This window comes from Pelodiscus sinensis, chromosome 4, assembly GCF_049634645.1.
Source record: "Pelodiscus sinensis isolate JC-2024 chromosome 4, ASM4963464v1, whole genome shotgun sequence".
NCBI classification, from domain to species: domain Eukaryota; kingdom Metazoa; phylum Chordata; order Testudines; family Trionychidae; genus Pelodiscus; species Pelodiscus sinensis.
The window spans coordinates 64655690-64679997 of NC_134714.1; the positions used below are offsets into that span (position 1 = coordinate 64655690).

Here is a 24308-nt window from a genome sequence, read left to right on the forward strand (position 1 = left end):
AGGGATGTCCAGAAGTCTTTTGCCTGGCTGGGACCAGGGGCCCCTACCAGCCATGGGGGGGGGGGGGGGAGGGAGGGAGGAGGGAGAAGGGAGGCTGCTACACCAAGGCCCACTTTACCCTGCCCTCCCCAAGCTATGGGAAGCCTGGCAGGGGTGTGTGCTACACGCACACCCATCAAAAGTTGCTGCTGTGCTGACACTAGTAATGCTGAAGTAAAGTTCAAAGGTAGAAAAGAGCAGCCCCCTCCAGCCAGCAGCAGGAGCCCCCAGCAGGAGAGTTCCCCACTCCACCCCTGTCCTGGAAATTGTAGAATCCCTGGCACTGTCCCTCAGAGCAGATCTTGGCCCGGGGCCAATGGGAAGGAATTGTCAGCACCACTGCAAAGCTCAATGGTTTTGGAGTTTGTTTGTTTTTTTGACCAGTATGTGATAGCTAAATGTTTTTATGGATTTTACAAGCAGGCCCAATTTTAGCTCTTTTACAGATACCGTCCGTGAATTTACTGATGGTTGACAGCACTGTGCAGGAGGGGGAATAGGCCATGTTGGAGGATTACCAGGACATCATTCACAGCCCTTCACAACTAGCCACTCTACTGCCTAGTATGAGTGGTGTAGGTGGGGGTGGGGCAGCATAGCTCTGCATCCACCCCCTCCCTGCCTCTTTCTGCCTACGCGGGCTTTCAGTCTCCGCTCTCCCTTCCAAAGCTGGATAGGCCTGCACAGCTGTGCAGGGGGTTAGGACTGGGGCTTCCTCCATTCCTCTGCGCAGTACAATGTTGCCCTGTGCATATGTCAGTAAGGTGGCATGCCAGCATAGTCCTGAGCTCTTACTGACCCTTTTCAAATGTTTACATTGAGATGCTACTATTAGACTTTTTATGTTGTGTTTTGTAATTAATCCCTTTCTAGCTACATTCATCTGAAGTGCTTAAAGCGCTTTGTATTTGATAACTTTTATAATGCCCCTTATTATAGCCAGTGTACAGAGTGGGGAAAACAATACCCAGAGACGTGAAGTGACCTGAGAGAGACCACATGTGGAACCAGTGACAAATGGGCAATAGAACCCCAGTGTCCCAGATCTCTCACCATCCCCCTAACCGCGCACGCATATCCCTGCCTATAACACTAAGCCTGAGGGAAGCAAAACACCAGCCTCACAGTTCATTGCTCAGATTGCTTCTTTTCTCCCTTTCTCTCCAGCCTCTCTTCCCCTTGCCTGGCTGTCTGGCAATGGGGCCTGTTTGCTCTGCTGAAAGAGGGCACGTTTGTACATGTGCTTCGACCTGGGTGTGGCTACTCTGCCCTGCCTGGCTCCTGGCCTACATGCAAGTTCCACCCTGTTACTGTGTAGCACCCCCCCCCCCCCCCCCCCGAGCATGTCTATGCTAGAGCTGGAGGTGTAATTTTTAGTACAGACAGATATACTCATGCTAGCTTTGCTTGAGCTAGCTGCATGCACCATGGGCCAAGCTAGCTACTCTGAGAGCAATCCCATCAGAAACCCTAGGTAGTCAATAGGTAAACTATGGGCCAAATCCAGACCACCAAATGTTTTTGACTGGATGCCAAAATCTTTTTATTTTCTTAAATATATTTTTTTCTCTGGAGTCTGAACCTTGGCTATAACTTGGTCAAGAAATATGGACTTTGACAAAAAATAACTGACAACCCCTGCCCTTGGTACATATTTGGGATAGCTAGTTTTTCCCCACAACGTATGGCACCAAAGCTACACTGCGAGTTGTAGTGTGCTAGCTTGACAGGAGCTAGCACAAGTATATCCGCCTGAGGTGGAAACTCACCAACTCTAGTGTAGACATATCCTTAGTAAATGAACTACTCAGTGCTCCTGGCCATGGGTCCCCTACTCCTACTGACATGAGCTGGGCACATGATGGGCTTAGAGCTGTGCAGGGGTCAGCTGAGTTCAGCAAGGTGCTGCACCTGGGAATTCCATGAACTGAAACCAGCTCTCCGTTGGAACTGGGAGATGCTGCTCAGCCAACTTGGAATATTTTGACACTATTCACAGCAGTTGTTAGCTCTTCTCTAGCATTTCACCCACAGATTGCAGAGCAGCAAATTTCACAATCTTGGTTTTACAGATGAGGAAATTGGGGCAAAAAGAGGCAAACTGACGTAAAACCATGGCAGCAGGGGCGGCAGCATGGTTTAGCTACTTGTGAATACACTGGCGCTGGACAACAAAGACTAGTGAGGGAGGTTGCACAAGTGGCTCTCCTTTGCCACAGTGGGTCACATGGTGTCACCTATTTGTGGCTGTTCAAGCTCTGGGAAGAAGCAGAATACACCCTTTCTCCCTGTTCAGGACCCTACTGGCTGAATATTGCTGTAACCCCCAGGGAGATTACCTAGATTCCTGGGGTTCTGTCTGCTGGCAGCTCAGGGAGAGGCGCACTGTCGCTGGTAGGGAAGGGGAAGCCAAGGCAAACTCAGAGTCAGCCCGGCAACAAATAGGGAATGAGATGCCCCTCCCAGGGAGTTCAGGAAAGGGGAGAAACCATTGTTTTTTATGAGTCAGTCTGAAGCCAGCCAGGGCAAGGGCAGGACTGGCTGTGGGGAGAGCTGGTAAGCCACAGGCCTGCATGCAGGGTCCCCCCTGAGAACTGGCCTCTAGGAACCTGAAAGCAAGATCCCTCAGCTGGGTTTTCCTTCTCCACTGATGATTCCCAGTTCGTAGAGTTTGCTGGGAAACTTCCCCGGCCAGGCTGAGTTAGCCCTCCAGCTCCTTAGATGAGACCAGTCACCACATGGTCAGCTCTGCTCTGCCTGCTAGTTCAGGGCTGCTGTGTCTGGGCACTGGGCTAGGAGACTACAGTTTGGATTTTAGAACAGTTGCGTAATCTGCACCTTGAGCCCTGAACCCCTTTGTGGTGAGGGGAAATTCTGGGACTGAAGCAGCCTGATTCCTGCCTGAGTAGGATCCCTGCTAGCTGAGATCAGCCCCTCTTCAGTGACTGAGGAGTCCAGAGTCATCTCTGAACTGGAGGATCATCCATGGAGTTTGTGAGTGCACCATCTTTTAGTTAGTCAGGGAATTTGTTTTGGGGACCCCCTATTCCCTGAACTGTGTCCTCAAGCCAGGGAGTAAGGATTTAGGGATTTTATAACCAGCTGCATATTAAACCTGTGGAGGGATTTACCACCTTCTCCCACTTGTGAGTCCTTTGGGCTGTACTGAACCCAGTCAGCCACACTGCTAAATCACTGCAGAGAAGAATTTTGTGCTTACAGGTCATCAAGGGCCCCAACAAAGTACACGTACCAACGGGACACTAATCTTACATTTGCTGCATCAAGTCATGTGACTGGGGAAAGTCACAGGTATTAGCAGCGTGGGCACCCGTGAATCTAAAAATAGTGTTTTACCCTGTTATAATTGTTTCCTGTTTAATATAATTATTGTGTTGAAGATATCGTACGTGTTTGTGTTATTTATTTGAAGTCTCCAACTATCTGGCAAGTAAGTGGGGATTATCTTGTGGTTAGAATTTTCCTCCCAAATTGCCCTGGTGACCCACCCAGGAAGGAGTGAGAGGGGTGGAGGCACCACCCAATAAATTCATAGGAAAAAATAAAGAGGATACACCCTGCTGAGTGGGTGGCGAGATCCAGAAGCACCCAGAGCTGTCCACTGAAACCTGTAGGCAGATTGGCATTAAAGAAGGTAACCGGGCAGAGAGGGGTGCTACACCACATAAGCCCTGTTTTGCTTTACTCTGAACCCCCTTGCTCTCTTTTCCCTGTTGATGGATCAAAGGAGTTTTTTTGTGCTACTCCTAAAACAATCAACAAGCTAAGGGCAGAAGAGAAATAAGCTGCTCCTTATTCTCATGTACATTTATGTAGGATAATGCTACCATCTAGTGGAAATCAGGAAGAATCTCAACTGTGTATGTGATACAGGTATCCAGAAGATCGGTGGTTCCCAACCTTTTTTATATCATGGACCAACAAACCCATTCACAAACTTTTGGTGGACTGGTAACATATTTATTTGCATATTCATTATGCAAAAATGAATATGCAAATAAAATGTTGCTGGTCCGGCAAACCTCATACCCCCCTGCCCGGACTCCTGCCTCCTGAATCCCATGTCTCCCCAACCCATTCCCCAGGGCCCTTCATACACTCCAATTCTGACTCCTCCATGTTCCTGTCTGCCTGCCCACAACCCCATGAGCATGGCCTGGAGGTGTGCTGGGGCCGGTGTACACAGCCAATAGGGAACAAAGGGCAGCTAGGAGTCTAATTCCCATTGAAAGTCAATGGCATTTGGGTACCTACCTCCCGTTTTTGTCTCTGAAAATCTTTATAAAGATTGTTTTACTCTAGCACTATATGCAAAGCAGCAGAGTTCACACCATTTTGTCATGTTATAGGAAATCCCTATAATATTTGCTGTTAATGTGGCATCATTAGTTGTACTGTGTTCAGGGGTTAGCTAATGCCTGCAGACCCTTTTCATCATTAGTTATATTCTTGATTGACAGTTCACTCAGGCAGGGGTGGATATAGGGCAGGGCGAACGGGGCGGCCGCCCCGGGCCCCACGCTTAAAAAAGCCCCGCGCATGCGCCGTGGCAAAGGGCGGGCCCCGCGGAGTTATGCTGCCCAGGGCCCCGCAAAACAGTCATCTGCCCCTGCACTCAGGCCATCATTTGTGAAGACACCACAGTGTTTTAGCTTAAAAGTTACCTAGGGCTATACAAGGAGACCTGCCTGCTTTTGGCTTCAGATCAAGTTCTAATTTCAGACCACATTTCAAGACAAATGAGTCCAATTTCAACCTACTTTTTGCTTCAGAAATATGGGGATATCCTGCTATCACTTTTTTTTTGTCAAAACCATGTGGGTTCAATTGAGCTTCTCTTTGAGATCTTGAGACTCAAGTCTAACTTGGGGAACATAAAGCCACATCAATCCAAAGTGGGAAAAAAACCCATGTCTGCATAGTCCCTTGTAAAGGGAAAACCAGAGGCTTTGTACAAGTGCAGTGAGTTCCAACTACCTTCAGATTGGGCTGGACTGCCTGCCTCTCACCTGTGGATGAAGTGGTTCTCCTCCAGATATTTGCAGCCACAAGCAATGTCCCTGGCTATGTTCAGCAGGTCCTGCATCATCAGAGTGGATGGCTGACTCTGGATAAGAGAGAGGCGCAGATAGGTGGGAAGAGGTGAAAGATGGAGGAATGGGAGAGAGTACAGGAAAAATGGAATAGTTGGAGAGATAGGATGGGAAGAAGAGAGATATATACAGAAGAGCGGAGGAGGAAATAAAAAGATAAGATGAAGAGGAAGGGAGGAGGATCAAAGAAGAGAAGAGGAAAAAGATTGAGTTTCTATTTTTTAAGATTAAAGTTTTTCCAGACATGGGAAGTGGGTCTGGCAGATTTCTTCTGCATGAGGAAGTATGGAGGGGTGGGGTGAGTTTTTTGTCCCAGTCTAAATAAAATGGCCAATGTTTCTATCAAAGGTGTGAACAAGAACTGCCCAGTGTGGCAGGTGGTCTAAAAGTAAGCACAAAAGAGCTATACAAATTATGCTTATGGGTCACACAGCAAAAATTAGTGAGGTTTTTGAAAATCACATCCATCCTGGATTTTGAATGGACTGAGAGAGTGAGAAAGCAAAGAGGAGTTACTGCACTTCTTTGTGCCAGCACCAAATCCTAATCACCTACAGCTCTGTCACGTCCATTGTGTTGGGGAAGAGGCAGGACTCAGGAATAGAAAACACAAAGGACAATGTTCCCTCTAATTTTCCCATCCACGTGCAGAATAAATTTTGTTACGTGCACAGAGGCATATGTGGATGTGCACCACCAGGAGAAACACATGTGGACTGTGGGCACAGAGAGCTCTGCTAATCAACTGGGCAGCATTTGAATCTCTCCTGGGTGGCCACCCAAGTGCTCTACTTATAGGGGACACTGACATAGGACACTATACTCATAGATGCTATAGCTCTCTCAACCACTCTAGTTCACAGACTGATGAAGCGCTTTGGGTCTGTCTAACAAATCACATCATGGTTTGCTGAGTACACGATAGGCCCAATTCAGATTTTAGTCCAGAGAAAGTCATGCTCACAGCACTATGGAAGTTAAGCAGTGCTCTTCTCAGTGAGTCCAGCTGTGATGGGGTGGCTGCCCACACAAGGCATGAAGGGATTAAGGTGGCCAGTGGGCCTATTAACTGCCTAGGCTGTACCTAGGAGTAGCCGCCGCCAGGGAACAAGAATTAATTTAGAGACAAGGTATATCTGGAGAGGGACAGCAGAGGCCAGTATAAAGCTCAGCAGCTGAGAGGAGATGAGGAGGGTGCCACAGTTGCTGTTAGGGAGCAAGAAAATAAGGTAGGAAGTAGCCCAGGGATATGGCAGTAAGGCTGAGGACTGTGCAGACCTTGGCCACTTTTGTTGTGGGGTGCCTAGGTTGTAACCCAGAGCAGAGGGCAGGCCTGGGTTTCCATAGCAGCTACTGGGTAGTGGTGCTGTTAAGATGTAGTGACAGGAAGGGCTGCCTGGGACAACAGCTCCCGAGAAATGTTGATACCCTGGAAAGGGAGGACTGAAGCGGGAGCAGCCAAGTCTCAAGCAAGGGAGAGTGATGGAGTGAGCAACTGTAGGAGGGATGTGGGACTGGTAGAGCCAATCCCCAGGTGTGTCTAAAAGGAGGTGCTCTGGTGGTGACTAAGCCTCCCTGTGACACCCACTCATTTTCAAGCAATCATTTTTTCCCCTACAGGAAAAATTCCTTGGTGCATCTCCAGGAAAGTTGTTATGACAAGTGCTTTTCCAGTGCTCTGGGGAGAGGTGTGGAGAAATTACTATCAAGCTCAGTGAAGCGCCTGGAGATGTCAAGTCAAATTGCTCTTTTCTTCTCTTGTTTCTTCTCTGGATGCTGTTACGTTGTTCGGTTCACAGCCTGGAACCAGATAATTAGTACTCTGGCTGTTGGCAGCTGGTGTTTAATCAGCCAGGTGGGTCATGTCTTTATTGTACAGAACATTTGGATGTTTGCCTTTGAAGGCTAGAGTTATAAACCAGAATCTTATAAAGGTTAAAGAGAGGGAGTAAATAAGAGGCAGGCAGAGATTAGCATGGTGGAGATTCAACTACAGCCCCACTAAGAGGCTATGGAATGATGAATAGTGATCTAAGCTGGCTGAATTTTCTGAAAGGGTGCACAGGAACATAACTTTGTATTTGGAAAGTCTGTTTTGAGTCAAATAATTCTTGTCCCTTTTTGTTTGCTGCCAACAAACATTCTTTGTTTTCACATAGGTATTGGAATGACTGTCCTTCACATTATTCCTATATTTGCTGTGTGCACATGAGAACATTCACTCTTCACTGCTGTTTAGCCAGTCATCATCATCTTCTCACAAAAGTTGTGCTGCTTTCACTATATTGACATAGTTAAACCTTACAATCCCCTTAGTGGGGCTGTAGTTGAATTTGCTTATATTAGTACATTTTAGTACGAAAAGGGGAAAAAACTAAACCTCTATTCTGCAGTGTCATGGGAGCAGTATTGATCTCAAGACATTAGGGAGACAAGGTGGATGAAATATCTTTTATGGAACCAACGTTTGTTAGAGAGAGAAACAAGCTGTTGAACTGATCTGAAGAAGAGCTCTGTGTGCCCCAAAACTGCTCTCTGACCAACAGAGGTTGGTTCAATCAAAGACATTACCTCACCCACACTTTGTGCAACTATACCTAAGACAGACAGCTTTATACAACTATAACTGTTATAGCTATACCAGTACAAAAACTGGCTGTAGAGCAGGCCCGTTCTCCTGTTTAGAAAGCTTCACTCATCCACCCAAGGAGCAGAAGCAACATCACGTGAGTTACATGGCCAATAACACATTCTGAATAACCCATAACAAATAGCTGAAATTAGTAGTTTGTGAACAAATATGTTGAAAACTGCCCATCTAAATTATTTGTTACTTTTGCCAGTAACAGACACATCTGTGGAAATCAGAATTGATTGGCTACAAGGCCAATTCCATGTTATCATCATTGATTTGCAATGGCTGTTTCACTGAGCACCAATTGTACATGTAGGGCCAGGTCTTTAGCTCATATAATTCAATATAGCTCCACTGAAGTAAATGCAGCGATGTCTATTTACACCAGCTGTAGAGCTGCCTAGGGTTGCCGACTCTGACTGAAGCTATTCCAGGAGATTTATTTTCCCACGTAACAATGCCTTTTTCGTAAAACATTCCCATTAAAATTTCCCAAATTGCTTTCAACTGTCACCAGAAGATTGGTGCCGATTCCAGGCATCTCCAGGCCAGTCCTGGAGGGCTGGCAACACTAGAGCTGCCCCAACAGCTGTGCATGAAATGGGGGTTGTGTTGTAATTTCTGCTCTTCACTTGACCCAGCAGTGTGTAGACGGTGTGATGGAGGCTCAGGGAACGTTCTCATGTGCTGTTGTCCTGCTGTCCCTGGCAGAGAACAGCAGAGGTGACAGGAAAACATTCTTTACTCTGTTTCCTGCTTGGTTGCTAATACTGTAAACCGGATCCTTTGAAAGATGGGATCAGGAATCATTTTCTATTATCAAGTCAAGTCATCGAGATGGGAAAAATGTTCAAAGGTTTGTAGGAGGTGGGAATCAGAGAACAGCCCTATTAAAATGCTGCAATGAAAACAGACCCAAGAGGAAAGAGGAAGATGGTCTCACCACCCGGGGGCGATTCTGCCGAAGGAAGCTCTTCATGTCTCCTCCGGCCATGAGCTCCAGCAGAATGAAGCGAGGCAGCGTCTGGAGGCTCACACCAATGCACCGCACAATGTTCTGGTGACTGAACTTACTGTGAATTGACCACCACGGTGACAGGGAAGGGAGGAGACAAAAACCAGAGAGAGGATAAAACCTTTTGCCCAACTTTTCCCTGAACTTTGGTTTCTGAGATTAAATAGAACCTGGTTCTGTAACACTCTGTCAAAGCCAATCCTGACCTCAGCTAGTTCAAAGCACGGTGCCCTCAGCCTGGCAATAGTGACAAAGAAGCCAAGGAGATTCTGCTTGGCATTGCCTCCTCAGAAAGTGGGTGAAAACTAGTAAAAGCTACCAAATACAGTAGCCCTTTCCCTCCACGCATTCCTGCTGATATTCTCTAGTGCAGAGAAGATTAATGGATTTAAATGTGACAGAGGTCATGGGAGAAGGGAAACGTGATAGCTTACAGCTTTTAAGTCCAAAATAGTACAGAAATGAAATTCTTTCGGGGGGATTTGGGTTTCTTTCAATGTTTGTTAAACAATTTACTGTGTAGTTTGCGGGGCGGAGGGGGTCTCAGTTCAGTTTCCAGTCTGCCAGAAACAGTGAGCTAGTGCCAGTTGTAGCAACTGAACGTAGGCTGCCAAACTGTCACCAGAAGGTAGTAACCTCTGATCACTACTAACCTGGGTTAGAGATGAACTGAGGACTTGGGCAAGGGTGGCAGGATGGAGAAGGAAGACATTACTAAATAAATCAACACGTTATGAAATTAGCCAGTGAGTTGCTTTTAAAAATCACTTATCAGCATGATTGCTTCATACATTGCCACTCAGAGCTCCAATAGTCTGCGGGAGATGGGCTGAGGGCAGTAATTTTAGGCTCGGCAGTGTGTCCTAGCTGGGAGATAAAGTCATCCACATGCAAACACTGACAGGGAGGGTTTTGTTCCAAACAGTGAAGAAGGGGCAAAGAGCAATACAAATAAATAACCCCCAGCACTACATTCCAAGATGGCTTTCAGGCACTTTAAAGGCTTGTAAGGTTTTACAGAAAATAGAGTAGGTGCGGCTCTTTGTGCGGATTGTTTTGCCAGGTGAGATCTGTGCAATTCCATGATAAGTGAGAGCCACCTCCCCAGCAGAGCAGCTGTGTGCTATGAAAGAGATGAAGGGAGTTCTTCCAGGTTATTTCCCTCTTTTCAAACTTTGTGAGATTAATTTAATGGCATAAACCCCAGGTTTGAAATACCGAGAGTGCCTGGAATTATGGGGATGACTCAGGCTTCTAGCTTTCCTAGGCAGATAAATTATACACCACACTGTGGGAAGGTCTTTCAGATCAGGCCTTATAAAGTATTGTCTAGTCTGTGTGCACAAACCTCAAAAGACAGATTGTGCCTGAGTATCACTGACCCTCGCTGAGCGAGGTGAGGAGCGGCACTAAGCCTCCTGGAGCTCCCCAGCACACAGCGGTTCCCTGTTCACTACTTCTCCCCTTAAAAGGGCTCAGAGTGCCTTCCTCTGCTGCCTGTTACAGACGACGGGCAGAGACGCAGGCCCTGGGGTGACTAGTGCTGCAGAAGGCATTAGGAGAAAGAAGTCCCTGTGCTTAGGGGAGCACAGGAGCAACAGCTGTGGTTGACTATTGTTTCAAGGGCACAAAGGGAAGCTTCTTGCACTGTCTCCTTGGGCAGCTATCCATGCACGAGCCAGGTCCAGGCTGCTCCTACATACCCCACAGTGTTTTTAATAAGAGTGGAGTTTGCCCTAATGTCCTAGGTTGAAAAATCCCTCCCTGGCAGACAGCATGATGTATGCTGCCTGACTGTGCTGAGAAGCAGCAATATTGCATGACTATAGGGCCAAATCTTGTAGCTCACTCATTACACAGTTGTTCATTTAATCAATGGCAGCTTCCTAACACAAGGGCCTCCAAGGCTAAGGGCCCTGGGATTTCTGAGATGAATGGTACACTAAACATGCAACACTATTAAAAGAATGTAGTGCTTATTTCCCAATACACAAAAACAAAACAAAACAAAACAAAAAAAACACCACTGGAGAAGTTACTTTATGCTTTGCTGAGAAAAGCAGTTAGGGTATCATGTACAAGGTGGACACATGCCCATTAAAAACTAACTAATAAACCACCAAATAGCCATCAGAAGTAATAATTTGTAGTTAAGAGTAGGGCTAGATGAGAAAGTCTCTCCACCCTGTTATTAATCTCCTGAGTCAGTGAGTTAATCTTCTGATAGGACCCATGGATTAAAGTGAACCCCTCCCCAGACTAAAAGATGAAACATACCTGATTATCAGTGCTTCCATTAGAAAATCCATCTCATCCTGCTCAGAGCAGATTTCTGGCAGTGTCTGTTGAGAGGGAATGAAAAGGGAGAAGCACCCAGAAGAAACAAAGATATTTAAGAGATGTATTTAAAAAAGCCAGTGAAAACATAATACATGATTATGTAGTAGATATGATGAGAGGCTCTTGCTCCTCTTCCAATCCCCGGTTCACTGAGTCACATATGACTCAAGGAATGGGAAAGAAACAAGAGATGAATGACCTGTGTGAAGAATATTCTTGCGTTTAAATACCTGCAGTTCTTTTGTAGCCAGAGAAGATCACACCTGGTTCTGTACAGAGAAGTGTAGTTGCTAGGGAACTATTGTTCATTTAAAACAATGTGAACTCCTCTCCTGGCAGTGACAAAAACAAACTGCAGGTGTGGCTCTGCACTACATGGTGAGGCCACCACTGCAGAGGATGATATGGCCGCTGCTATCTGCGTGCAGACTGAGGAGATGGGGTGGTTGCTACTGACTGCAGGCTAGGATATGAGGCACAGCGGGGCCAACAGCCACATACATGGACACAGGCACAAAGTGTGTGGGGGCGCAGTGCCGCTCCTCTGGAAAGGGCGGAGCCTTAGGTGGAAGGGGCAGAGGTTGATCCCTCAGAGCTCCAAATTACCAGTTAAACCTCATTCCATGGGAGAGGCATTCCATGAGGTTTAACTGGTAATTCGAAGTAAGGAATTTATTTCGGAATCGCCCTTCTCTGCCATGTGTAGACGCGGGCAGTTCTTCCGGGCTAGTCAATTTCCAAAATGGCGACCTGCCGGAAACATGCTAATGAAGTGTGGGATATTTAAATCCTGCGCTTCATTTGCAATTTCAGTCGCCCTCATTAGCCTCCCTAGTTTGAACTAGGGGGCTAGTGTAGACATACCCTGGGACCCTCCCCACCTCCCAGGGATCTAGCGCCTGGACTTCCGCCAAAGACAGAGCATCTACACTGCAGTTAAACAGCACCACAGCCCAAGTCCCATAAGCCTGATTCAGCAAAGCCCAGCCTGCCTTGGGTATTTCAGTTACAGCACAAACATATTCTCTGGATTTACAGCACAGTTAGCTCAAGTTGTAACTCCAGTGTTACTTCCAACTCAACTCACAGTCCCACACAAAACCTCAAATAAATGGTGCTTTAGATTCAGATTAGCTGGCCCACCTGGCTGTGGGCAGTTAGAAGCTCCAGTATTGCTGCTGCTTGAGCCAATAAGGCAGTTGTGATGCATTAGCTTGAGTTGCAACAAATTATCAGCCTCCAATCCAATCATGTTGCTAAGCCAATTACTCTGAGCTGCTAGTTAAATCACTCTGTGGTGTATGATCACTCTTGCCAGTAGGGTAACCCTGACACAGCTTTACATGCAAAAGTTCCTGGGTTCCAGTCCCCAACCAGTAATATCTCACTGGAGCTAGGCTAATTTGAGCGCATAACTTGAGTAGACTAATGAGGGGAAGTTTACACATAAATAGCTCAAATGATTTTCATTTACTTTAAACAATGAGTCATGAAAATCTAATGATAAATATTAGGATTTTAAAACTTTTTTTATTATTGTTAACGAAGCCTAAATTGGGCCGGAGAGGTGTCTAAATAATAACATTTGATCGTGGTCCTTTAATACATGAGTTTACAGTACTACAATGTATGCTACCAAGCACTACTTAATGTCAACAGCTAGGGGCTCATAACTTTTGTAGGCAACTGCGCCAATATGCCAGAGTACCAGCATATGCCCACTGCCTTCCATTCAGCTGCGTTTTTTGGGGGGCATTTCAAATTCCTCAACAGACTGGAGTGCCTGTTACTGATTGAATGGCAGAGCACCAGAATCTAGGACAGGAACTTATCAAGGGATGAACATCAGAGTCCACCAAGCCTACAGTGGCCAATGCCAGGAGCTTCAGAAGGAACTAACAATGGACAATCAATGAGTGATCCATTCCTTGTTGTCCACTCCCAGCTTCTGGCAAACAGAGGCTAAGGACACCCAGAGCATGGGGTGAATCCTTGTACATCCTGGCTAGCAGCCATTGATGCTCTATGAACTCATCTAATTTTTTAACCCTTTTATAGTTATAGATTCCTGGGAACACTACTTTATATTATAGTCCTGTTATAGCTATAGATTCCTGGGGGACACTAATATTTATTCCTCCCCATTGTGAAAACGGACCATTCATTCCTACCCTTTGTTTCCTGTCTTTCAACCAGTTACTGATTCATAAGAGGACCTTAGTCCATAACAGCCTACTTTGCTTAAGAGCCTTGGGCAAAGGATCTTGTCCAAGGCTTTCTGAAAAGTCCAAGTACACTATAATCTTCTAGATCCTGTTTTTCTGCATATTTGTTTGACCTCCTCAAAGAATTCTAATAGATTAGTGAGGCATGACTTCCCTTTACAAAACTCATGTTGACTCTTCCCACAAAATACTGTGTTCATTTCTGTGTCTGATAATTCTGCTTCAACTGAAGTCAGGCTTACAAACCTGTAATTGCCAGGATCGCCTCTGGAGCCTTTTTTTTTAAAAAAAGGAGGAGGGTCAAGTCTCAGTCACAAAGCCTGAAGTATCAGTATTGGCTAGAACACTATCTAAGTGTATGTCTTCACGTGGAGGGAAGGGGTGATTCCCAGCTGAAAGAGACATACCCTTGATAGCTCTAATCAAACTAGCATGCTAAAATAGAGCACAGCAGTAGCTGTGAGAGCTCCGGGACAGTCTAACTTCCCCGAGTACACACCTATGGAATCTGAGGGGCACCTACGTAGGAGACTAGCTGCTTATACTGCCATAGCTGCACTCTATTTTCAGTGGAAGCTAGCACAGGCATGTCTTCACGAGCAGGGAATCACACTCCTACCCCAAGCGTAGACATAACCTAAAGATGACTTACATGGCTATTACTGTACTGAGAGGCTCTCAGCAAACACCACGAGAAAAAACTCAGCTTTATATGCCAAACTCTCTGCTGAACTAAAATAGCACAGCCCCACAGATTTCAATGGAGCTGTACCTGTATACACTAGCAGAGGATTTGGCACTTTGTTTTAATTTTTGCTGATATATTTTATTTGTCTGGGTGACAGATTCATATGGCCCCCTCCCTGAAGCAATAGGCTTTGGCAGGAGAGGCTGGGAGAGACTTTCCTGTTCAGGTTCTGTCATGCAGAGGCTTTTGATTCGGGCCTTGTCTCCACTTACCAGACGATTGACACACTGAACCACAGAGGATCAATCTCCAATTTAGGAGAGCGAGTAAAGATCCACTAAATTGAATGCTGAGGGTGCTCCTGTGGCCACCAGCACTCCTCACTGTTGTGAGGAGTAAGGAAAGTCAATGGGAGCATTTCTCCTGTCAACCTCCTGCTGTGGGGCCATCCCAGAAAAATTGATGTAATGTAAGTCCATTTCAGTTACACAATTCACATAGCTGGAGTTTGTATCTTGCATTGATTTTCTCCACCAGTGTAGACCTGGCCTGAATTGCCCAGTTATTCCACTGAAATTAATGTAACAGTTCCCACTAGGGATGTAAAATTTCAATTATTTGGCTAATCCAGTTATCGATGCAATTTGCATCGACTATTCAATTAGTTGGTAAGAGTGCTTCCACCTTTGAAGTGCAGCAACAGTTCCAGGGCTGTTGCTACACTTCAAAGGTGAAAGTGCTGCGGGAACATGGGGCCAGTGCGGGACTCAAGCAGTCCCCAGCTGGTCCTGTGCTCCCCGCAGCATTTCAAAGCAGCAGCACCTGGGCTGACCCTGGACTCCACGCAGTGCTGCTGCTTTGAAATGCCGTGGGGAGCCTGCTGTCAGGCTCCATGAGACATTTCAAAGCAGCAGCACTGCATGGAGCCTGGGGTTGGCGTGGGAGTCCCCAGCTGAACCTGAGCTCTATGAGGCACTGCCACTTTGAAGTACCCCTTCCCCTTTGCTGCCCCTTTCTGATAGAAGCAGCAAAGGGGAGGAGGGGGGCGGGAGAGCGACTAGTTGACCACATCCCTAGCTCCCACCCACCATTAGACTTGCAGATGTAGCCACTACAGCGCTATACACCAAATGAGAACTATTTATTTTCAATTCGCTGTTATTGCTATGGGGTTTAAAAACATCAAAGCAATGTAAATGTCATAACTCTCGTGTGACATTAGCAGCATGTGCAACACTGTTAGCCATGCACTATATGATAACTAACAATACATTTCTAATTGGAACCTTAATTTGGTAACATCACTCTCGTGAATAGTCACTGCCATATAGGAGAGAGAGGCCATTAGCTGAAGGTACTGACCTTGATAGCCACTTGAAGGGGATTTGGATCCCCTGTGATTCCTACCACAGTCCCCTCGTAAACCTCACCAAATGCACCATGCCCTAGGGCCCTGAAGGAAAGAGAAAAAGCAGGTATTACTGTGTCCATGAGCTTTGCATCTGTACAGATTATGATGTTGTCAAGTTCAGGAGCAAGTTTTGGACCTGTTCTTGTAGCTGGAATCCAGGGCAAAGCAATTTGTCTCAGAATTGGACTAGTGAGAGTTGCCCAAAGTGGCTTTCCCTGTGATGTGAGTTTCTGTTCTGATGCAGAAAAGGAAACACTGCTATAGACTTGGTAGGGATTTGTTGGGAGCCTTAGTAACTGAGGGCATCCCAGAAGTATAAGGACAGAACAGCAGAGAATCCTCTTGCTTCTGGCAGGAAGCCTAAATCAGTCAATGCAACAGGTGACTGATGAGCTTAAAGTTGAACATGTGCTTACGTTAGGGCCTAATTCTTACAGAGCACCTTGTAGAATATAAAAGTGAGGCATAGGTGTTAAAAGCAGCTGTCATGATAGTCACATTTAGGCTGTACCATGTTGGATGGTGAGCTGTCCATGGTTAGCCTGCCAGCCAGCTAGCTCTCTGTCTCTTGGTCTCCATGCACATTTTGTACATTCAGACAAGATAAATATGTGACCCTGCTCCCTTCACCTTGAGCTACAATTCCTGTCCTGGATCGAGGTCCAGGTCCAGCAGCAAGCCTTACCGAAGCAAGGAGATGTTTTTCCGGGGTATCTCCTTCAGCTCATTTAGTGTGGCAGCCTTCCCTGCAAAGCAGTAGTTAGGGTTGTAATCTGTCATGATGGTGGAGGTGCGGATTTTGCTCAGTTTATATTCTGGGCTCTGCAGTCGTGCTCTGACTCCCTCCAACTGCTGCTTCTTACGGTGATAAACTGTGGGAGCACACCATAAAAGAACAGAGGGTGAAATGTCACCATGTGGGGAGAGCAAAGGAGACAGTGCCAGCAGCACAGAACAAACAACAACAGGAAACCAAGTCAGCAGTTATTAATGCAAGTGATATTCTTAAATCCACAGTATGATCCCCCTTCTCTCTCTTGGCAGGAACTTCTCCCTCTTGAATGTGATACCCGAGCATGGAGTATTGGACATCTGTAGTTCTGGACCTCAGATGGAGCAGCCCCTTCTGAACTAATGAGCAAAGGATCTTGCTGGCACCCAACCAAGACAACAAAGCAAGTGGCCAAGACAGCAGTCTGTGGATTAGTGCCTACTAAAGGAGGGTCTGCTTATGATCCCATGACCTTTCTAAGTGGCTTTCTTCTCAGAAGGAGCAAGGCCAAAGCAGTCTTTCCCCATGGAGGCTACTATTATGCCAAGTTCTTACTCCGGGCCAGGCAAAGGGTGATGTTTTTTGCTGGCTCCCCATGCCTGGACTTACTAGTCAAGCTTATTAGTGGCAGCAGTATTATTGGCTGGTAGCTGGCTGTCTCCTGGTTGAAGTCCCTCTTAATTCCCCATCAATACCATGGTTAGCAGAACATAGCTTTAAGGTGGGCTCCTTTCTTCCAGTGGGGCCAACCAAGAGGCTGGTAAAAGCTGTCCAATACAAACCAAAGGCATTGCTTACCAATGAACAGGCTGCCACAAGCCAAGGCCATTCCAAGCACTCCAATCACTGTGACCACGGTGAGGAGGGGGAGAGGAAGGTGTCCCTCTGGAATGAGACTGCGAGGAACTGGAAAAAACAAAGACACAGACATATTAACCAGCAGACAACCACAGCTCCATTCTAGAACCATGGTTTCCCCTTTTGAAAACATAACATTTCAATGGTGGCGAAGGACTTTTATGTGCATGTTACAGCCAATTCCACTGGGGCCCTGGGAGTTATAAATACTCATAAATCACTGTTTAACCGATTAAATTATGTTATGGGGGCAAGAGGGACCTCTGTGCATCACTCTAATTGAAAAAGAGGGATGACCCCATGAGCTTTCTCTGTGTAAAAGTTTTACACCAAGTAAGATGGATTTATTTGGGGAGTTTGATCCCTTTTGAGGGTTGTATTCCTTGGTGCTGCAAATGGCCATATTGCTGAGTTCTTCTTAGCCTCTCTGGGCCAGACTTTTAAAGATATTTAGGCACCTGAAGATGCAGATAGGTACCTGGTGAGGTTTTCAAAAGTGCTCAGCAACTAAGCAGGTTGGACACCTAACTCTCATGGATATGAATGGAATTTAGTCTCCTAACTTGCTTTGGTGTTTTTGAAAATCTCACTAAGTGTCTATCTGTGTCTGTAGGCACCCAAGTACCTTTGAAAACTCTGTCCCTCTCTCTCCATTTGCCTGCTTGTAAAATGGAGATAATACCCAACGCCCAGAGATGCTGGGAAGATTAACTTGTTTAATGTTTGAAAGATCTCTGATGACAGGCCATAGAGAGGAGAGATATCATTATTTATGAGTCACATATCTTTAGCAAGAGAAAGATAGAAGGGGAGATGCAAAGAAGACAGAAGAAATTCAGTGAGTATACAGCAATATTCCCTCTAGTCTTTTCCATCCATGTGCTGAATACATTTTTATGTGCACTGAGGCACGTACAAATGTTTACCCGCAGTAGAAACAAAACCCAGTTGTGGGCATTCTGCTAATCAGCTCAGCAGTATGTGAATCTCTTTCGAGTGGCTGCACAAACACACAGCTTACAGGGAACACTGGTACACAGCTCCCCCATTACCTATGCAGGTGACATTGTCGATGGCCAGCACGGCTCCCATCTCACAAATACAGATCGGCAGATTGGTGTCAAGGTCCCTCTTGCAGTTTCCCGAGTGGCAGTGGCTGCAGTTCAGGTAGACCTGAATCTCTGCCTCACCATGACTCTCCATGGCTGAATGAGAAGACACCAGATGGAACAGAAGAAGGGTTTAACTGATTTTCTCCCATGTTTGTACAGGTCAAAGCAAATGCAAGAGGCTGTAATGCCACATCCCAACATAACACTGCACCCACATCCCCCATCTGAGGCGGTCCAGGAGAAGTGAATGAGTACTAGCACTGAAATTCACCTCCCAAGAGCATGACCCCTTTGGATTAACCACAAGGTGCTCTGGTGAAGAGGAATGTGGAAGGCCAGGACTAAATTCATATGACTGAACCTGATAATTCGTGCTACCTCTCAGCCTAGGAGAGCGATAAAGGGAAAAAATCCTCAGCTATGTAAACTGTCATTGAAGGCAATGGAACTGTGACAATTTTCATTACTTAAGGATGTGCATCAGAGAGTATATGCCTGAATACAGGTTATAGAGAAGAGTGGAAGGAAGGAGGAGAGGAGAGACAGAAGATAAAGGGGGGGGGTGTAGAGATGATAGTGGGAGAATAAAGAAAGTGTGTTTTACCTGCCAGGGGATGCAGGAAGATCTCCCCTACTGGATTCACAAAAGAAACACCATCCTGCCCATCAGCTGTGATATCATCAACATCTGCTACATGCCCACCTGGAAAAAAGGAAGACCATATCATGTGCATGTGCTGAATGACATCAAAGGCCCCCCCACCCTTTTGCCTCGATCTCGTGAAGTATGGAGTTCCACTGGGCTTTCTGGTGAGATTATGTGTGTATCTCTTGCCTTCAAAGAACACAATGAAATCATTTATCCCAGACCCATCAGGATTGGAAGAGCCCTTCAAACCAAAGGTATCTGTCTTGGTACAAGTTGGTGCAAATAGGCTAGTTTTTAAGAGAATGAATCATCGTTATATGGACTATTTCCTGTAAACAGGTTAAGGGCAGGCTAAAGGATGGTTAAATATCCTTGCAGATGCAGGGCAATGTTCCCAGTCTCTGTAGGCTCCATTCCCCCAAATGATAGGACAAACAGACCTACCTCGATAGCCTCCACCTCCACCGCCAGATGTACAAGCTCCTCCTCCTCCACCAAAACCACCTGAGGTAGCCCACTGGAGTTTAGCTAGTGACTGGGGACAGGCCTGGCCCCCTTGTCCACCTTCCTGAAGGGACCTCCCAGCCTGAGGAAACAGGGTAGTGTCTGTCCAGCCACCACCTCCACCTGAAGAAAAAAAAGAGAGAGAGAAAAATCAGGTGAGAAGGGCATGGGCAGAGGCTCATGGGGGAATGTGTGTGAAGGGAAAGAAAATATTCTTATGAATTGTCTGAGATGTACCTTCATTCAAGTTAACCCCGTCACCTAGGGATTGTCCATCAGTGCAACTTGTACAATGAAAACCAGTTCAGGGTCTATATTATCTGTTGCTAATCTAACTGTGAAAAGCACTTGCTAACTACACACGGTGGTAGTGTCCATTCCCTGTTCTGGTGCCCCAGCATCAGCTTAGGGCATCATCAGTATTGACATGGATGGTTGTCGTGCTGTGATCAGAGAAGTCTCACTCATCTTAGCTGAAGAAAGAGCTAGGTTTGATGGTCTCTGGGAGGGAATGGGAATCAACAGCTCAAGTCTCTCCTCTATGAGCTGCTATCAGAGAGTGGCGAACTGTACCATTAATACCAGGCTGACTGGTGCCTGATCTTCAAGGAACCTGACGTTAACAGTTCTTGGGCTTCTGAGACCTAGAGTGCTTAGTGGTGGGGTCCTCTGATTATTTTTATCTGAAGGCAAACCTGGGGGAGCTTTCCAGGAAGGAGTCATGGAAGAGTTTCCCTTGGATGATTCACTTGATTCTCACACCAAGTCTAAGTGCTGCCTCCATCAGGATGTAATGAAGGCAGTCCTTCCTCTGGTTTTCTGTCCTAGTCTTCAAGGTACAACAGATGGAGCATCTGTTTTTAATGGACCTCGCCTGAACACTTGAGATAGTACAAATTACTGTGGCTGACAGACATGGACTTCCAACACCCCAAGTAAGTTGGAAATCCAGGGACATTGGCACAGATTCCCAGGTAGTGAGCTGTGCCTGAAGGCCTACTCAATTGAAAAAAAAATTGAATTAAAAATTAAAACAAACTAAAAAAATGGAAAAACAAAAGGAAAAATCAAACATCAAATGACAAAAAGGAGTATCACTAGCTGAATGGCCAAGCAGCAAATAGTTTATTCACAAGGAACAAAGACTTGTTTCGAGACTGAGCGTGATAAATGCATCATATCATCCTGCTCATAAACTTATCTACAAAGGCATACGAACCATCCACATCTGATACTAGCCAATTTCTCCAATGGCCAGAGATTGGACACTAGAGAGCAGTGTTTCTTAAACTATGTTCCGCGGAACAGTGGTGTTCCGTGAACTACTCTCAGGTGTGCCGCAACCTCTTCTTTGTTTTTGTTACTTCTTTGGTGGTGTATTTTTTGTCTGACAACTATTTTTTTTTTTTGAAGAACATTTTCATAGGTGTTCCGCATAAAAAAATTATTATTGTTTGGTGTTCCATGGTCTCAAAAAGTTTAAGAAACACTGCTAGAGAGGGTGCTGAGTTACTACAGAGAATTAATTCCCAGATGTCTGGCTGCTGGGTGTGGACAACATGTTCTGCTTTAGAGTAAATGATGGATTCTCTGTAACTTGTCAAGATTAGAGAACTTCAGTAACTTAGCCAGAATTTATGGGCTGATTGATGGAATGGGTGGGTGAGGTTCTGTGGCCTGTGATGTGCAGGGGTTCAGACTAGATGATCACATCTGGCCTTAAAGTCAATGAGTAAGACACTCTGACCACAACCATGATTATAAGAAGGACCTGAGGGAAAGGTGGTTCTGCTTTTTATGCCTTTGTTGGGAGCACAAGGAGTTAGGAAAACTGTCTGGCAGCAGTACACAGGACATGCACATCTCTACTGTGTAATGGACATATGCAAGCACTTGAAGAGTCATTCACATCTCAGGGAGTTACTCCCACAGAAAAGTTTACATACACCAAAAAGATTTGTGTTGTTTCACATCTGTGGGCCAATTCTGTGTGTTCAGCCATCAAATACAGACTTTGTTTTGCCATCAGGCCTCACCTGCTGCCCCAGTTCTGCCATTAACTCCAGGCACTGCTGTGTTGTTCTCAAACTGTTCTAAGGGTGCATCATCCAGGGGGCTGTCCTGATCCCTCAGGTATGCCTTTCCCCCGCCACCTGCTGCAATGAGCAACGGTTCAAGAGTCCCATCTTGCTGCTGCTGTAGGACAAACACATTTCATTACACAGGACAGTCAAAAGGCACAGCTGGCTCAAACCCATCAGATACCAGAGAACCCACCTCATTCATAGCATCAAAAAGCATAAGAGCAGCTCGTACACTAGTGGCCACAGCCCAGAGCAATACTCCATTATGACACCATTATTCAGGGCAGTCTACCTGGTGGAAGCAAAATCTTCAAAGCAGGTCCAATTAAACACCAGTTGTTGAGGCTGGACCAACACCAGCGGTAAGCAGCAAACCACAGTTTGCTTCCCAGTCCTGGTACCTTAGTGCCTGGGCTGGCAATGCTGAAGAGACAGTAGCTAATAGATGACTGAAAGGAGGACTGAGGATATGAGGAATCTGCATTTTTCTAAAACATTCTCTCCCTTTCTACAACTTCCTGAAACAGCTGATAGCATCATAGCTCATGATCACTAGTGAACACTAGCTCTCTGATGGCACCGTTCAGGAAATTGGCAAGATGGAAGACTTACCCTAAAGATGTAGGTGGCTCCTCCGCCCCCACCCCCTCCTCCAGCCCAGTCCTTCAGATCCTTTTTGAGTTTGTAATCTTCTTCAATGAGAGATGACTCCCCCAGACATATCTTCTGGGTCTCAGCATTCCCCTGAAAGGCAATAACAGAGGCAGATAGAGATCAGCACAGTCTAGTCTTCATGCAGAGATCTGTATGTGTAGTATGTGTTCTCCTTGTGGAGGGACCACTAGCTTAGTAAGTGACCTGTCCCTTGGCTCCTCACAAGTGTCTCCTGAGCCGGGAACATGTCACATGTACAAGTAACATAAGAAAGGCTTGCAGCAGAACCAGAGAAAGGCAGAGAATCCAAATTATCTTCCTTATTAATAACAAATGCTAATACCTTGCACCTCTAGAGCTCCTTATAGTCCAGGATCTTAAAATGCTTTCTAACTACTAATTCTCAGAATACTCCTACACAATAGATCTGTGTTATTGGTTCTCACTGTTCTGATGAGGAAATGCAAGAACAGAGAAATGAGGTGATTTGCACAAGGTTGAACAAAGAGTCAGTGGCAAGGCTGAGAATAGAACCCAGGCATCCGAGTTCCCGTTCCCTACGCAAAAGCACTCGATTACACAAGGAAAATACTGAAAATTTGTTTTTCAGCTTGGATTTGGGGAGAGGGGGGAAAAGGAGACTGAGCTTCATGCACATCTTTGGCATTTGTTCTTCCCTGGGTTTCTTTGTGTTTGTAGAGGCCATGCTACAAGCTTTGGATCCAGCCATAGGACTTCTGGGACTGCTTCTGATTATATATGCACAATGGGGTCTCACCAGGGGCCTTGAATCACTGCCATTAATACAGGTAATGATCTCAAATCCTGGCCCGCCTCAGAAAATTCCTTCTGTGGAGAAATGCTGTGTGATCAGGAACATGCAGCTCAGATCTAATAGCTGGCTGTGACTGTCTTTTAAAGCAAGTGAAAGGAGCAGCTTTTTATTTTGAACACCAGAGCAGAGTTGCCCTAGGTTTTAAGTCTGTGGTAAGAACATAGGAATGGCTGTACTGGGTCAGACCAAGGTCCATCTAGCCCAGTATCCTATCTGCCGACAGTGGCCAGCAACAGGTGCCCCAAAGAGGGTGGACCGAAGACAATGATCAAGTGATTTGTCTTCTGCCATCCTTCTCCAGCCTCTGACAAACAGAGGCCAGGGACACCATTTCTATCCCTTGGCTAATAGCCTTTTATGGACCTAACCTCCATGAAATTATCTAGCTTCTCTTTAAACTCTCTTATAGTCCTAGCCTTCACAGCCTCCTCTGGCAAGGAGTTCCATAGGTTGACTACACACTGTGTGAAGAAGGACTTTCTTTTATTAGTTTTAAACCTGCTACCCATTAACTTCATTTGGTGTCCTCTAGTTCTTCTATTATGGGAATTAATAAATAACTTTTCTTTATTCGCCCTTTCCACACCACTCATGATTTTATATACCTCTATCATATCCCCCCTCAGTCTCCTCTTTTCTAAACTGAAAAGTCCCAGTCGTTTTAACCTCTCTTCATATGGGACCCGTTCCAAACCTCTCATCATTTTAGTTGCCCTTTTCTGAACCCTTTCCAAGGCCAAAATATCTTTTTTGAGATGAGGAGACCACATCTGTACACAGTATTCAAGATGTGGACGTACCATAGTTTTATACAGGGGCAGTAAGATATTCTGTCTTATTTTCTGTCCCTTTCTTAATAATTCCTAGAATCCTATTTGCCTTTTTGACCGCCGCTGCACACTGTGTGGAAGTTTTCAGAGAACTATCCACGATAACTCCAAGATCTCTTTCCTGATTTGTCATAGCCAAATTAGCCCCCATATACTGTATGTATGGTTTTAGAGAAGGCTTTTCATTTCAGATTTCCTTCTATTTGTTTTCAGAAGATTCTTTTAGTTCAGCTCTTTCATTCCTCCCAATCTCATCTCTGGATTTTAATCTGGGATCCCTGCCCCTCATCACCAGTATAGTCAAACTCTAAACCGACTCACTGACGGTACATCTACACAGTAGTGTAATTTTGGAATAACTGACGTTATTTCAAACTACAAAATGCGCGTCTACACAGCAAGCCATTATTTTGAAATAATGTTGAGCTGGAGGACTTCTTACTCTGACTCCTGTAACCCTCATTTCATGAGGTCTAAGGGCAGTTGAAGGAAGAGTGTTCTTCCTTTGACTTCCTGCTGTGTAGACAGTGCCAAAAGCCAAAT

At 45.7% G+C, this 24308-nt stretch overlaps 1 protein-coding gene across 8 annotated transcripts in view; it reads right to left on the reverse strand.

The window, feature by feature from the left end:
* The window catches only part of LTK (leukocyte receptor tyrosine kinase), a 160669-nt gene that overhangs the window by 15258 nt on the left and 121103 nt on the right, over positions 1–24308 (reverse strand). For 7 of the 8 annotated variants that reach the window (XM_075927149.1, XM_075927148.1, XM_075927150.1 and 4 more), the window contains 11 exons: positions 22059–22190; positions 21399–21558; positions 19303–19485; positions 18814–18912; positions 18150–18302; positions 17038–17145; positions 16153–16339; positions 15419–15509; positions 11081–11145; positions 8732–8861; positions 5070–5167 (listed from right to left, as the gene is read on the reverse strand). In XM_075927149.1, the coding sequence (XP_075783264.1) occupies positions 5070–5167; positions 8732–8861; positions 11081–11145; positions 15419–15509; positions 16153–16339; positions 17038–17145; positions 18150–18302; positions 18814–18912; positions 19303–19485; positions 21399–21558; positions 22059–22190 (1406 nt within the window). The remainder of the gene's footprint in view (positions 1–5069; positions 5168–8731; positions 8862–11080; positions 11146–15418; positions 15510–16152; positions 16340–17037; positions 17146–18149; positions 18303–18813; positions 18913–19302; positions 19486–21398; positions 21559–22058; positions 22191–24308) is intronic. The other variant, XM_075927151.1, reaches the window with a different exon arrangement.